This window comes from Hyaena hyaena, unplaced genomic scaffold (genome assembly GCF_003009895.1).
Source record: "Hyaena hyaena isolate Hyena2069 unplaced genomic scaffold, ASM300989v1 scaffold_2565, whole genome shotgun sequence".
In the NCBI taxonomy this organism is placed as follows: domain Eukaryota; kingdom Metazoa; phylum Chordata; class Mammalia; order Carnivora; family Hyaenidae; genus Hyaena; species Hyaena hyaena.
Window position 1 is genome coordinate 1 of NW_024083204.1, and position 16,386 is coordinate 16,386.

Consider the following 16,386-nt stretch of genomic DNA (forward strand, 5'->3'; position numbering starts at 1 on the left):
GACAGTAAATCTTGATTTTTTAAATGGGTTTCTTGGCTTTGATTCATGATAATGTAAATCTTTCCATTAAATGATGATCCCTTTTTAGATGGAGAAAATTCAAAAGCAGGAAGCTGCTTCATGGGATTATGAGAGGGAAGTTTTCTTAATATATAAAGAGATTTTAATTTTTTAAATAACCTCTATAACTAGCAAAGTGGGGCTTGAACAAACAACCCCAAGATCAAGAGACACACACTCCGCCCGATGAGCCAGCCAGGCGATCCTCTTTTTTTTTTCTTTTTGAAAAAATTATTTTTGAAATGCTTCCATTGAAATCTGTTTTTGAAATGCTTAAATTCTTAATTTTTTTTAATGTTTATTTTTCAGAGAGAGAGAGAGAGTGCTGAGCGGGGGAGGGGCAGAGGAAGAGGGAGACCCAGAATCCAGAGCAGGCTCCAGGCTCTGAGCTGTCAGCATAGAATCAAATGGAGGGCTCAAACCCATGAATCCCAAGATCAGACGTGAGCTCAAGTCAGACACCTAACAGAATTGAGCCCCCCAGGCACCCGTGAAATGCTTCATTTCTAGAACTCAGTACCTGTCTTTTCAGAATCTGATCAGGCTGTTAGCACTTTCACTATAACTAGTATAAGTCGGCGTATGTTAAATGCATTGGCACTTTTTTGTTGTAACAAAGAGCTAGCATTTACTTTCTGGTTATCAAACCAGATTATAATAGGTTATTGGTTAAATTGATAACCATCGACAAATATTTCAATGCACTAATATTTGTGAGACCTCAGTGGCCTCTGAAAATTAGTTCAACTTTCAGATTTCCCTTGTAGAACCCCAAGGGATAGTACAATATTAAATTTATGTTTTTATATTTTCTTGAGCTCTGGAATAAACAGAAACCATGGTTCACAGTTTATAGAAAGTAACACTGAGCTATGCTGGTCTTAAGAGGTTTAAGCGTAGATTATAATATTTGGCTAAAAAGCAATGAACATAATTATAGCAGAGTTAAGAATTTATATCAGATCATTAATAACATTTTAATGTTTTTTTTTTAAATTTTTTAAATGTTGTATTTATTTCTAGGAGAGAGAGAGAGACGGCATGAGCAGGGGAGGGTCAGAGAGAGAGGGAGTCACAGACTGAAACAAGCTCCAGGCTCTGAGCTGGCAGTCAGCACAGAGCCCGACGGGGGGCTCGAACCCATGAACCGCGAGATCATGACGCAAGCGAAAGTCGGACGCTCAACCGACTAAGCCACGCAGGCGCCCCAACATTTTAATGTTTTAATTAAGAAAAGCTCCCAGAATTAGAATTGGAAGGAATGTATGAGAGGATTCCACCCAACATGCTTTTTTATCTATGAGGAAAAGCCAAAAAAGATGTGTGGAATTGCCCAAGACGCAACTCATTCATGGCATGTCATGAGATGTTCTCTATCAAATTGAGAACTGTCCCCCTTGCTAATTTTTTGAGTTTTATCATGAATGCAGGTTGAATTTGTAACAGGTGGTATGATTATATGGCTTTTCTTCCTTAGCCTGTTAATGCACTGTATTTCCTTTGTTTCTTTTTCTTTCTTTTTCTTTTTTTTTGGTTAGATTATTTACTTTGAGAAGAGAAAGTCTTTGGGTTTGGGGGAGGGGCAGAGGGGATCTCAAGCAGGCTCTGCTCTGAGGTCTTGGCTGTCAGGTGTCCGTCATTGGGTTTTTTTTGTTTTGTTTTGTTTTTTAATACTGATCTAGTCCTGTATCCCTGGAATAAGCTTATTTGGTCATAGTATGTAATTTTTTATATACGTTGCTAATAGTTGATGGTTTGTTCAATATTTCTGTGTGCTTGAAACTGTGATACCAGTCTGAAGTGTTTTGTAATGTCTCTGTCTGGTTTTCCTATTGATAACACTGGCTTTTGGCTTTATAAAATGAATTGGGGAGTTTTCCCTCCTATTTTCTGGGAGAAATCAAATAGAATTGATGTTAATTCTTCATAAATGGTTGTTAGAATCCAGTTAAATCATCTGGGCCTAGAAATTTTGAGGGAGAATTTTAAGGATAACAGATTCAACTTCCCTGATAGTTAAAAGAGCTGTTCAAATTAACTATTTCATGTTGCGTGCGTCGTGGTAATCTGTGCTGTTTGAGGAACTGGTCCATTGTATCTAAAGTAAAATTGACGTGTGTAGTTGCTGGTAGTATTCTTATTGCCCTGTTGATAATGTCAAGGTCTCTACTGATCGCCCTTTTTTATTCCTGAAATTGGTTATTTATTGTCTTCCTTTCTTGTTGATCTGGTAGGGAGTCCTCAATTTTTTTTATCTCTTCTTCCTCTTGTTTCCCATGAGTGTATTTTGCTCTTTTACCGATTTCTTAAGGTGGGGGAGCTTAAATCATTTTTTCTAATTTTTATTTATGTTTGTTTATTTTAGAGAGAGAGAAAGAGAGCTTAGTGGAGGAGGGGAAGAGAAAAAGGGGAGACAGAATCTGCAGCAGGCTCCAGGCTCTGAGCTGTGAGGACAGAGCCTCATGTGGAGCCTGAACCCATAAATGGTGAGGTCATCACCTGAGCCAAAGTCAGGACTCTTAACTGACTGAGCCACCCAGGTGCTCCAAGGGAGCTTCGATGATTGAGTAGCAACTTTTCTAAAGTAAGTGTTAGATGCTGTAAATTTTCCTGCCAGCACTGCTTTAGCTGCATTTCAGTCATGTTGATACAAAGTATGTTGTTTGGTTTCTAGGTGTTCGGAGATTTTCTTGTTATCTTTCTATTAATGATTTCATTTTGATTCCCTTGTGGTCAGAGCATACTTTCAATGATTTTGGTTCTTTTAATCTTTTTTTTTTTTTTTAATATTTTTATTTCTAGGAGAGAGAGAGAGAGAGACAGCGTGAGCAGGGGAGGGTCAGAGAGAGAGGGGGATACAGAATCTGAAGCAGGCTCCAGGCTCTGAGCTGGCAGTCAGCACAGAGCCCGACGCGGGGCTCGAACCCACGAACAGCGAGATCATGACCTAAGTGAAAGTCGGACGCTTAACCGACTAAGCCACCCAGGCGCCCCTCTTTTAATCTTTTTGAGATACATTTTATGACCCTATCCTAGGTATATGTTCCACGGGAGCTTGAAAGAACGTGCATTGTTGTTTAGGTGTAAGTTCTCTAAGTGTGAGTTAGGTGCTCTTCTTGATGGCATGGTTGAGTTCTGTATCCTCACAGATTTTTCTAACTACTTATTTTGTCAATTGCGGAGATATGCACAAGTCTCCAGCTGTAATTGTGGGTTTTTCCCATATTGCTTTCAGTTTTATGATGTTCTGCTGCTCTGCGGGTTGCTTGTTATTGCTGTGACTTGGTGACTGGACCCTTTAATTTTTTCTTTTTTTCTTTTATGTGGGCTCTTTTCCTAATTTCCTATAGGTTATATGAACATCTTTTTCTTTTTTTTTTTTCTTAGTAGGCTCTACACCTAATGTAGGGCTTGACTCAGAGCTCCTGCATCAAGAGTCGCATGCTAGACTGACTAAACCAGCCAGGCACCCCTATGTGAACATCATTTAGAATTCCATTTTGCTTTATCTCTAGTATTGAGTACATTTCTTTAGGTAGCTTTTTTGGTGCTTCCTCTAGATGTTAGGTTTTATATGTATATATATATATATATATATATATATATATTACCCATTTTGTTACCTTTTGTTACATATATTATGTATTTTTGTTATGCTGTCTATAAGAAAGTCACTTCAGGTGTAAAATATTGTAGAGTAAAAGTAAAAAGTTGTCTGATTATAACATGCAACCATAAGTATAAATACATGTTTCCCTATCCTGTCTTCTATCAACATTTTTCTGCTTCACATGAAGTATAGAAACCTTATTTCCCTGTATGTCTCTTTGTCCTCCATTTACAGTATAATTGTCATAAATGTTCCCTTTATACTTGAGAGCGTCAAAAAGTATTACCATTCTGGCTTCAACCAGCAAACATAACTTTCAAACTCCAGAGGGAAAGGAGGGTATTGTATTTCCTCCTTTGGTTTTTTCCAGTTTTCTTTCTTCCCTCCTGGCTTTCCACGATTCCTCTTCTGTTATTTCTCTTGTTTATAAAAGGGCCTCTAACCAATCTGTTAGGGCAGGTCTGCTTGTGACAAATTCTTCATTTTTCTTCCTCTGAGAATGTCCTTGTTTTTCCTTCATTCCTGAAAGTACAGTCACTCCTTCCAGGATTTTCTGTTGACAATTCTTTTCTTTAAACCTTCGACAAATCTTGTACTCCCTCTTTCCAGAGCCTGTGGTTTCTGAGGTGATACCTGACGTCATTCAAATTGTTTTTCTCCAAACATAGATGTTCTGTCTTAACTGTTTTCAGGATTTTTTTCTTGTTTTTCCAAGGTTCAGAATGTGCCATGATAGGGATTGCAGTTTATCTTTTGGGGCTTATTCACCTTGAATTTATAGTAGATTTATGTCCTTTGGGGACATAGTTTGTCCCCGATTTGGAAACTTTTCAGCCATTATTCAAATTCTTTTTTAGTCCTGTTCTCTTCCTCCCTTCTTTCGGAATTCTAATGCTATGAATGTTCTATCTTTTATTTGGATTCTAGGAATATGACTGTTTTGTTTTCTTTTGTTTAGATTGGATACTTTCTGTTTGTTTTTTTTTATAAATAGGTTAGTGTCAAGTTGGTTTCCAGCAACACCTAGTGCTCATCCCCACAATGTTCTAACTTTAAATTTATTGACTCTGTTCATCTCTCTTCTGTTGAACCTTTCCGTTCATATTTTTATTTCGGTGATGGTATTTTTCAGCTCTAAAAGTTACATTTGATTCTTTTTATTTATTTATTTATTTTGCACAAACTTTCATGTTCTCAGTGTCTTTGTATTTGCTCATGGAAGTATTTGTATCCTGCTGCTTTAAAATCCTTGTTAGGTAGTTGCCAAGTCTGTGTCATCTCAGTGTTGGCATTTATTGTCTTGTAGCCTTAAAATTGAGATTTTTTTTTTCAATTTTTTATATATTTCTAGGAGAGAGAGACAGTGTGAGCAGGGGAGGGTCAGAGAGAGAGGGAGACACAGACTCTGAAATAGGCTCCAGGCTCTGAGCTGGCACTCAGCACAGAGCCCGACGTGGGGCTTGAACCCACGAACCGCGAGATCATGACCTAAGCGAAAGTCGGACACTTAACCGACTAAGCCACCCAGTAGCCCCAAAATTGAGATTTTCTAAGCTTATTGGTAAGACAAGTGAATTTTTTATTGAGATCTGGATATTTTGAGTATTATACAAGACTCTGGGTGTTGCTTTATTTAAATCTTTTTGGAGCAGGCTTCCTCTAGTCAGTTTTCAGCTGGGGAAAGGGAGCACTGCTTCATGATTGGCAGGTGGTGGGGCAAGTCCAGAGGAGAATGTCTCCATACTGTTTCCCAAGTGGTCTCCACTGCCCCTAGGGTTTGGGCTGAGGTTAAACATGCTAAATTCTGCTGGGCCTCCTCTGATACCACCCCAGCTGGAGAGGAGGGGAATTACCTCATTATGATGAGGGACAGATAGGGAGAGTCAGATATGCCTTTGAGGTGCATAGTTAACCACCTGAGAAGTGCTCCCCACTGGGCCTTTACTGGCTCACAGGAGGGTAGACCAGGTTTTGGTTGTTTTTTTCCCTGGGGTGTTTGGCTGGAGTAGGGTGTTGAAAATGTTCTCTCTTGCTATGTAGATATCTTCTTGGTACTGTGGCTAGAGAGAACGGGCTTTTGTCGTAGTTTGTTTGGCCTTTACCCTTTCATACTGGGCAGTTGCAGCCTTGGCTAGTATCCAGCCTGGGGTGTGTAAATGAGACCAAATAAAACCAAGGGACTCAATGTCCTTCATGTCCCCAGGTTCCTAACCCGTCTGCCTTTCCTATACCTTTCAAAGTCTTATGTTTGCTTTGTATTTGATACTTAATTTTCCAAGCTAGAGTGAGGATAATAGGGGAAATACACTTAATACATCATTTTGGAAGTAAAGCTAAAAAGCCAGCAATGCTACAATGTCTTTTCTTAGAAATTAATCAGACAATAGGAAAGGATTTCTGCAGTTTAGGTTTTAGTTTTTAGGAAGCTGACCTGAATGAAGTATACTGGTGGTCTTATTTCTATTTCTGCATCAGAATCATGGGGTGAACATTGTAAAAATGGATTCCTAGGCCTCACTCCTGGAGATTCTAAATCTGGCACAAGGAATTGGGAATTTGTAATTTCAAAAAGCTCTCTACATGATTCTCAAGTGTCGTCATCTGTTAGGCTTGTCAAATTCTTTTTACCTCCCTTTTTTTTTTTTTACAAATAGTTTATTGTCAAGTTGGTTTCCATATAACACCCAGTGCTCATCCCCACAATGCCCTCCTCCATGCCCATCTCCCACCTCCCCCCCCCCCACACCCATCAGTCCTCAGTTTGTTCTCAGCATTCAACAGTCTCTCATGTTTTGCCTCTCTCCCTGTCCCCCACTATTTCCCCCCTTCTTCTCCCCCATGGTCCTCCCTTAAGTTCCTCCTAATCCTCCTATACGTGCAAACATGTGGTATTTGACCTTCTCTGCCTGACTTATTTCGCTCAGCATAACACCCTCCAGGTCCATCCATGGTGATACACATGGCCAGATTTCACCCTTTCTCATTGCCATGGAGTATTCCATCGTATAGATCAACCACATCTTCTTGATCCATTCGTCCGCTGATGGACATTTAGGCTCTCTCCATGTTTTGGCTATTGTGGAGAGTGCTGCTATGAACAGTGGGGAACATGTGCTCGTATACATCAGCACTCCTATATCCCTTGGGTAAATTCCTAGCAGCGCTATTGCTTGGTCATAGGGGAGTTTTACCTCCTGAAGTTTTAGTTCTCCATGAGGTGACTCTAGTAATTAAGGGTCCTTTATCAGGGAAATCGGTGACAGGCCCTTTTAGAGCTGTGTTCCAGTTGGTCTCCTTTAGCCTTCCCTTGTAGAGATTCTCATTCAGTAAGGCTGGGACCAAGATGAGTCTTTTGAAGGAAGTATACCTTCCTTTGAAGGAAGTATACTCAGGCTCTCAGTCCAGGTGTGCCCTTGGTTAAAAGTGATCAGAGTAGGTGATCTCCACAGTACTTTACAGTAAAGACCTTGTATGTCAGCTATATAGCCGTGTGATTTCAAATGAATTACAAAAGGCAGAGAAGAGTAAAAGGGTGTTGTCTCCTCCCTTATCTTCCAGTGGCCCTGCTGTTAACCTACTTCCGTACATGTCCGTGAACTTGACAGAGCTGCCATATGTGACTGGGTAGGCTGTGTCCTTTAAACTCCAGGAGGCACTCGTTACCTACATGGGATTTCTCAGTCTCACTTCTGTTGAGATATTGAGCTGGATAATTTTTTTTATGAGAGGGGCCATCCTGTACATTGTATGATGTTCAGCAACATCTCTGACCTCTACCTACTAAAGGCCAGGGACATTGCTAAATGTCCCTTAATTGGCACACCACTGACCTATAATGTGAATAGTGCCCACTGTTTTGTAGTTTTCTTCTTCCAATGTGTTCTTTACCACTTGCTGCTTAACTAGGAGATGTGCAAATATATGATGTGACAGGAGAGGGAAGGTGTAACTTACTCTGTTTCAGTTCTCTGCCCATATCAATGTCTTGATGTTAAACCACTGCATTTACTTGCCTACTCTTATAATCTGATCTCTAAGCAGGGGACACACTGAAGGGCCATCTATTTGTATAAAGGTTTTGTAATTTTACCTTTACTGTAAAACGCTCAAGTCTCTGGATGCCAGATTATCTAGGGCTGAATTTGTTTTGGAAGAGAAATTATGACTTCAAAATGAATATCCCGGATAATATAATGCTTTTGGGTAGTGTTCTGTTGATAAATGACTTCTTGTCCTCAAGTGTGGGCAGTGACTCCAAATATAAATGAATGTGTAGCACGGTGTTTACTAGATGCTTAACCAGGTTTTGTCATTTTGAAAAAGATAATAGAGAAGAAAAAGTCTTTTTTAAAAAAGTATATTTAAAATTCAGTTCTGTACGTAATACATCTTTTTTATTGTCTTCTTATTTCTCTCTCTTTTTTTTTATTTTTTAATTTATTTCTAGGAGAGAGAGAGAGACAGCATGAGCAGGGGAGGGTCAGAGAGAGAGGGAGTCACAGACTCTGAAACAGGCTCCAGGCTCTGAGCTGGCAGTCAGCACAGAGCCCGACGAGGAGCTCAAACCCACAAACCGAGAGATCATGACCTAAGCGAAAGTCGGACGCTTAACCGACTAAGCCACCCAGGCGCCCCTTCATTTCTCTCTTTTAAAGTCTTGTGAAAAATGCCACTGTTCCTGGAAATCTGGCAGAATGGAAGACATATAGACAACATGAAACCCAGTGAGTCTGATGTGACTATTCTCGGGTGATTTGATTACCGCCAGTGTAACATTTGGTACATGAGGTTTTCCAAGGACTTCTGGCAAAAGGTAGCAATATATTTTTACATTTTCAAATTACTTAACAGCATCTTAATTTCACATTTCTGTTGCGCATCCATGTTCAGATTCGGCTAAGAATCTATCTACCTCAGTGTTCTGTATTGATTGTTTTGGCTTTTGCTATTTATTCTACCTTCGTGGCTTTACACACCATCTGCAGTGCTTATTATGAATGCAGTTGACAGGTGTCAATCATGGAAGTGAGGTGTTTACTTTCTGTAACATGTTACTAAGTTCGAATGTTTTGGCGTTAGAGTGTTAACCTTTTTAAGCAGCTTTCTTATAGAACACCTTAGTGAAAAATCAGCAGAGGGGCAAAGTATCTAAAAGTTTAAAGAGATTGGTGTAAGGATTTTGTAGTCCTAAATTACTTGGGAACTTATTTCTAAGAAAGCTTTGGAGGAGCTATCTGTAATTTTTCTACAACTCTTTAAGGCAGAATAAAGCGTACATCCTAAGAATGTTACTTATAACATCCTTCAGAGTGACGCGTAAGTGGCTCATTGGGTTGAGCTTTGGACTTTAGCTCACGTCATGGCCTCGCGCTTTGAGTTTGAGCCCCGCAGCCCCACATTGGGCTCGGTGCTGACTGTTCAGAGCCTGGAGCCGGCTTCGGGTTCTGTGTCTTCCTCTCTCTCTGCCCTTCCCCTGCTTCTGTTCTGTCTCTCAATAACAAACGTTAAAAAGAATTTTTTTTAATAAAATAAAAAACAATAAAATCCTTCATAAATTGCAGGCTGCCTTCTGTTTTACTCAGGGTACTTCTGTGCGTTATTAGTTGCTCTTATCCCCACTTACAAATCAGAAGTTTAAGATGCAAACAAATAGCTATAAGCATGGCCATGAGCTGGAGCTGAGGTGTTTTTGCAATATGAATATGTCTTAGGAATGCTTGAATGCTTTATAACCTATTTTAATAACTTGATATTTTAAAAAATATGTTTATACAGACGCTTGCATCGGGCAATCAGGTTGGCAAACTTTATGTTTGGGATTCAGCAGTGGAAGATCCTCATAAAGCCAAGTAAGTATTTAGAAATGTTAATGATAATTCCAACCCTTTTCACAAATGTTATGCCAATAAAGAGGAAGTAATAGATACATTAGGTATCAAACTTAAATCATTTTTAACACTTAAAGAGCTCAGTTATTTTAAAGCCTTTATCTTTTATCATACTGACTGGTTATCATGAGTACCTTGGTGACAAGTAACTTTTTTTTTTAATTGAAATTGTCCCCAAACTTTATGAAAATTGAGATTGAACTCTTACTGATGTTTTCACTGCTTCCCCTAGGGCTTGGAACATCTATTCATTTCCTAATTGACTGGGTTAAGTTAGATACTGACAACATTTTCTGTAAATGGCATTTAACCTGTTGTCTTGTTTTCCTCTAGATGTACAACACTGACTCATGATGAATGTGGTGCTGCTACGCGACAAACCAGTTGTAGCAGGGATAGCAGTATTCTTATAGCTGTTTGTGATGACACCAGTATTTGGTGCTGGGACCGACTTCGATACAATACTTTGTCCTAATCAAAGTTAGAGCTTGTTTTCTCTGTATAACAGATGAATGTAACTTGCCAGGAAGGCCACATAGAGCGTTTAGAGTTGTCTTTCAGCATTCAGTCAGGCTGAGCTGAATGTAGTGATGTTTACATTGTTTATATTCTTTGTACTGTCTCCTGCTCAGACTCTATTGCTTGCAGTAACAATTCATTTGTGTAAAGCTGTGTGTTAGTTTATTTTCATTGTTATAAAAAGAACTGTTGAAAGTAATAAAAGTAGGCCCTTTTTTGTAATGATGACTTTTGTAGTTCTTTTCTGCTGAAGAAAGCTATATAATGTAGTAATTATGGGTAAATTCTAGAAGTAACCTGGATTTTAAGTTCGAAAGCTATAAGCCTTTGACCTGGGCTAAGTAACTTAACATCTCCCTCAATTTCCTCTTGTGTGAAACAGGGGTCAGGATACCTACTTCATAGGGTTATTAAAGATAAAATGATTGGCCACATGTGAAGCAGCTGGAATACTCCTTAATAGACACTAAATGTAAATACATGATTCATTTTTACGGGAAATTATATTACCTACGTCTTCGTATTTCTTCTGTAGTAATTTATAATAATTAAATTTTAAATTTAGAGTTGGAAGGAATAACGATTTCACAAAGCTGTCTACGATAGTAAAAACTACTGCTATTTGATTTGTAGCTAGACCGTTTGTAATAAGTGGAGATACTACCAGTAGAGCAAGTGAGAAGAGGACATAGAAGCTTGACTGCAGGGGGTTGAAAAATGAAAGAAATGAAGAGTGTGTACAGTGGTCCTCTCTGCTTTTCTAGAATGGTATTGCTGAAGAGAAATAGATTGAAGGCATCAGACTTGAGAGTAGTTGATTGTTTTGTTGGAAACAGAAGGCCCTTTGTATGTACTCAGGAACAGGAAGCAGCAGCAAGAATGAGATGGACATAAAAGACCAGAAAAATCCCCCCAAACAGTTAGGACCAAAGTGACATGTGGAGGGGCTAACCTGAAGCAGAGGGATGAAGAAAACCTGAGTAACCATAAGGTAGGAAGTACAATGAGGGGAGCCAGCATAAAATACAAGATTCCATTTTGTCAAATTTCTGAGATTATGAGCCTGGTTTTTATAAATCCTCTGCATTTCCAGGAATATACCTGTGTTTAATACCTTTTTGGATGCATTCATTGCTTCTGTTTTGTTGCTATTACTATAAACAGTATTTTGAGTACTAGCTGAATACACAGTTATTTCCACGCTCCTCTGTCAGCATAAGCTAATGATGGAGCCAGATTCACTTGCTCCAACAGTATGTGTTAGTAGCCGTTTCACTTCTGTTACTAGTTCCTATGTGTAACTCTCTAGATGAGCTTTTTTGGTAAACACCTAGCGAGTAAATAGTTTAGGCTCTGTGGGCCGCCCAGTCTCTGTCCCATTCAGTCAACTCTGCTGCTGTAGTGTGAAAGCAAGTCTACACAATGTATAGACAAATGAGCCTGGCTGTGTTCCAGGAAAATTAATAAACACAGGCAGCAGGCCACATTCAGCTCATAAACGATAGTTTGCCTACCCTTGCCGTGGATACTATTAAAACTAAACCTTACAAAGGTTGCTGAGTTGGCTGAAAACTTAGGTCAGATAGCTCACAAAGATCACCAAATAAGCAATGAAACAAGTGCTATGACTGATCATTGGAACAGTACTTAATCTACTTAAGACCACGAAAGACTTCAGATACTGGATATTAAGCAGGAAATGTAAATGCCACATTTAAAATTGCATCTCTCTCAGTCTACTCGACCCTTGCTTTCTTAGTCAACATTTCAATGATCGTCAAATCTACAACATAACTTACTCCGTTCGGTCATATTTCTTCTCCCACTGGGATGTTGGATTTAGGAGGGCAGATTTATTTTATTTTGTTGGATAATCCCAGCACATAGACCAGTGCCTTGCATATAGGTGCTCAATAAATATTTGTTGAAAAGAATGAAACATAAGATGCACACACAAGGAAGAGACTGCCAAGACTGACCATGGAAAAAGTATTTTCATTGCTACCATAATACCAAGAGTCTCGTCGACAGGGAGAAAGTTGGTGGGTCTGGCATGTCCTTTACCATCATGTCTCCCATTTCTGTTGCAATCATAACCAGTAGTATGCCAGTCTGATTCTATTTACAGCAAACCAGAACTTTGCCCCAAACTATGATGTCCTGAGAAAAATCACCGCTACTTGATTTCAAGCTGGACAAGGGACCCACTGATATCCCTATTGTAGCCTTTTGTGGTGAGGCAAGGAGCTGACCAGGACAGCAGTTTCTTCCAAGCCCTTCTATGGCACAGTTTGAAGGCCTTGGGTAGGTTTGTTTCTTGAATAATGGTGGGGGGGCAAGGATTGGCATCCCTCTGGGTCTACCCAGAGCTTGACCTAAACTCTTCTAGTCATTCGCTATGAGAATTGATTCTAGTGCTGGAATGAGCCACAAATTCTCCATGTAACTTCACATCACAGAACCTATTTTCTTTCTGGATTACAAAATGTGCTTTGGATAGCGAGGACACTTTTGAAAGTGCACACTTAGCCTACCTAGCTGGAAAAAATCCACATCTGTTTAGTACACGTGTTAGCACAGAGGTATTAAGCATTGTAATACTATTCGTCTAGGCTACGATCATGTTCATTGCCTCCAAAGGAGTCAAAGTCATGATACGCCCCACAGGGGCTGAATGAAACAATTCTTGTCTATGGACTTCAGAGAGAAGTCTCATGGACTCCCTTGTGATTCAGTGGACTCCATACCATTTTGGGGAGAAAATGTAGAATGATTTGGGCGAGTAATACAGAATAATTCCAGAGAAAAAGGATGCATTTGGTCACCTGTAGGGCCTGTTGCAAAATGAAATCGCAAGCTTCTTAGTGAAAAAGCAGGAAAAGGAAAAAAACAAATATATAAAAAATTAAAAAAATAAAAAGCAGGAAAAAGGTACCAATAAGGGATTGAAAAATGCAAGGGTGTTTTCCTTCTATGACTTCTTTCCCAACTTAAGGTATTTTTAAGTTTGCTTTTAACGGCATTCTAAGTAAAAATGCCATTCTGAGTTACGATTTTGCATTAGTATGAATTTTACCATTAATCTTTATATTGTATGATGGCAGTCGTCAATGCAAACAAAAGCATCTAACTCTTGGTGAAATTACCTAATTGGTATTTCTTAGCTCGTACTTTCTCGTGTGTTTAGTTCTTGCCAGTACAGTGCAGATGCAGGACAAACTAACCTTTATTTCATGGTCCCACGCATTCTACCAACATTCTCTCTAGTTGGCTTACTGATTCTAGGACAAAGGAAAATAACCATCCATTGTCCTATCTTTGCCTTTTCTTCTGTGTCCTCTTCAGTGTAATGATTGACTACTACAAGAAAGTAACATAAGCAAGAAGAGCATTCCTTAGTTGTTCAAGTTTCTTTAAATGCCTTGTCTTCTTTGCCCAAGCCAAGTTCTGGATCACACTGAAAACAGGGCCTCCTGGGGTTGTCAGTACCCCTGCCCACTCAGTTGTAGTTGCAACATGCTTACCTCGCACTCATCTGAGTCTTGCTGAGTTCCACACACGGGTCCAATGGAATTCTTTGCCCATGGGGAATCGCAAATGCTACATGTGAATAGAGAGGCAAGGAACAGTAGATATACAGATGGCCCATAACCCCTCTTCACATACATGCTGCCTAGTCACACTGGACTTTACTTACAAAATTCAAGTTCTAAGAAAATTACTATGAATGTCAACATGGGAACAACAGAGTCATGAAACTAAGCATGGGTGCTCTCTGAGTTTAGTGCCTGGTACTACTGCATTGGTCACACACCTATGAAGCTGATCTTCCTGCCTGGTACTGACCTAAGGTCCTTTTCTCAGGAGCTCCTTCTGGCACTGACAGCTCTTGATAGGTTCTCATTTCTTTTCTAAACTGTTTTGTTTTACTATCAGTCTCTGGCTCTATCGTGGTTTCCTTTGCTTCTTTTAAGTCATGAATAGACTGACTTCCCCCCCTTCTCCCCTTCTCTCCACATTTGCCCCCAAAAGAAAAATAACTTTCAGCAATAGGAAATAAGGCAGAGGCTGGGAGCCATGTTGTCCTCTGTGGGGAGGGACTTGAGTGGGAAGGAATCTATGAAGAAAGGTAGATGGTTGCTGGGGCGCTTGGGTGGCTCAGTCGGTTAAGTATCCGACTCTTGATTGCAGCTCAGTTCGTGATCTCACAATTCATGTGATCGAGCCCCATGTCGGGGGCTTCAAGTTGATAGCATGGAGGCTGCTTGGGATTCTCTCTCTCTCTCTCTCTCTCTCTCTCTCTCTCTCTCTCTGTCTCCCTCCCTGCTCACACACACATTTTCTCTCAAAATAAATAAATGAACATTTTAAAAAAATGAGATGGTTGCTGTTGCAGACATGAGATATGATGGAATCTAGGGGCTAAAAGAGTGGAATACAATTGGCTAAGAAAGGATTTGGATGTGACCTAGGTTTATTATCCTACAGAATACTGGAAAGGGGCTGGATTTAAATTAAATGATTTTCAAGTTTCTTTCTACGGGGAGGCTGGGTGGTTTAGTCAATTGAGCCTCCAACTCTTGATTTTGGCTCTGGTTGTGATTTCATGGTTCAGCAGATGGAGCCCTTCCTTGGGCTCTGTGCTGAAAGGGTGGAGCCTGCTTGGGATTCTCTCTCCGAGCTCTCTGCCCCTCCCCACCTCTCTCTCTTAAAATAAATAAAGTTAAAAAAACAGTTCCAGGGCTCAGTGTAACTGAGCTCAGTCAGTGGAGCGTGGGTGGCTCAGTCACTGTAGCGTTTGACTTCGGCTCGCGTCGTGATATCCTGCGTGGGTCGTTCAAGTCCTGGTTGGCTAGCCGCTGTCAGCACAGATTCCCTCTTGGGATCCTCTCCCCTTCTCACTCCCTCTCAAAAATAAACATTTTGAAAAGTTTCATAAAACAATACACTTACTGTGTATGACATATTCTGACATTTTCTATGCCATTATTATTATTTTGGTCATGTCATTGTGACTCACTAAGTTGATTGCACAACTTAATAGTCATCTCAACCTAACATCTGAACACAGTGATCTAGGGGAAATGAGTCTAGATGGCTTTCACTGAGGAGATTGGGAGCAAGACTCACATTAGGGGCTTCTGACTGGCTCAGTCGGTAGAGCATGAACTCTTGAACTCAGGGTGGTGAGTTCAAACCCCACATTGAATGTAGAGCTTACTTTAAAAGAAAAAGTGCTAGGTGGTCTCTTGAACCATAAAATATAGCTCTACCACTATAAAATCTCTAACTTCCCCTACATTCATTTCTCAGCAGTGGGTTTCCCCTGTTGGGAAGAAAAAGACTATCATTTAGTATTGGGGTGCCTGGGTGGCTTAGTCGGTTAAGCGTCCGACTTTCTCTTAGGTCATGATCTCGCGGTTTGTGGGTCGAGCCCTGCATCGCGCTTTGTGCTGACTGCCAGCTCAGAGCCTGGAGTCTGTTTCAGAGTCTGTGACTCTCTCTCTCTCTCTGACCCTCCCCTGCTCACGCTGTCTCTCTCTCTCTCTCTCTCCTAGAAATAAATAAAACATTAAAAAATTAAAAAAAAAGACTATCATTAAGTATTGAACGGGTGGATTTCGAAAATGATTCTTGCTGTTTTGTGGCTATTTTCTGATGCAGAACAAGACTTTACTTAATGAAAGCAGACTCGTTTCACTTTCTTTGCTTCAGTTATCCCAGGCTGGTGTGAAAAATTTTTTTACTGTTTTTTTATTCATTTCTGAGAGAGAGAGAGACAGAGAGTGTGTGCAGGGGAGGGTCAGAGAGAGAGGGAGACACAGAACCCAAAGCAGGCTCCAGGCTCTGAGCCAGCTGTCAGCACAGAGCCCAACGCGGGGCTCGAACCCTCGAACGGTGAGATCATGACCTGAGCCGAAGCCAAACGCTTAACGACTGAGCCACCCAGGCACCCCTGATGTGAAATTTAACAAGTTGGGTGATTTCTGTTCTATTTCCTGCAGTGAGTTGAGGGAGTGTGTATTTGCATTTAATAGCATTACATTGCAGGTTGTCATAAACTCGGTGATGGTGAGTATTGACCATTATCTGATTTTTTATTGGATGTAAATTTTAAACTGCTAAAATTTTGTTTAAAACTTTTTTTGGGTCCCGTTGTTTGACGTTTCAAAATGGTTGCTACCACTTCAGGTCTCACTTTCAGTTATGTCAGTGTACACAGGGAAAAAGTGATCATCTCCTTATGAAACTTTGTTATGACCAAGAAACGGATCCCAGTACCCCCAGACGACTCCTTTCAGGTTTCAT

At 40.2% G+C, this 16,386-nt stretch overlaps 1 protein-coding gene across 2 annotated transcripts; it reads left to right on the forward strand.

Annotated features, from left to right (window-relative positions):
• Nucleotides 1-8,327: 8,327 nt before the first annotated feature.
• LOC120227603 (polycomb protein EED-like) lies at nucleotides 8,328-10,302 on the forward strand. Of its 2 annotated transcripts, none has more exons than XR_005527294.1 (3): nucleotides 8,328-8,394; nucleotides 9,446-9,519; nucleotides 9,892-10,302. XR_005527294.1 is itself a non-coding variant. In XM_039225681.1 (3 exons), the coding sequence occupies exons 1-3, from the start codon at nucleotides 8,454-8,456 to the stop codon at nucleotides 10,031-10,033; spliced, it is 246 nt and encodes an 81-aa protein (XP_039081612.1). In that variant the 5' UTR covers nucleotides 8,395-8,453; the 3' UTR covers nucleotides 10,034-10,302. The 2 variants fall into 2 exon arrangements, 1 of the variants encoding a protein (XP_039081612.1); XM_039225681.1 differs by lacking the exon at nucleotides 8,328-8,394 and adding an exon at nucleotides 8,395-8,483.
• The last annotated feature ends 6,084 nt before the right edge of the window (nucleotides 10,303-16,386 follow it).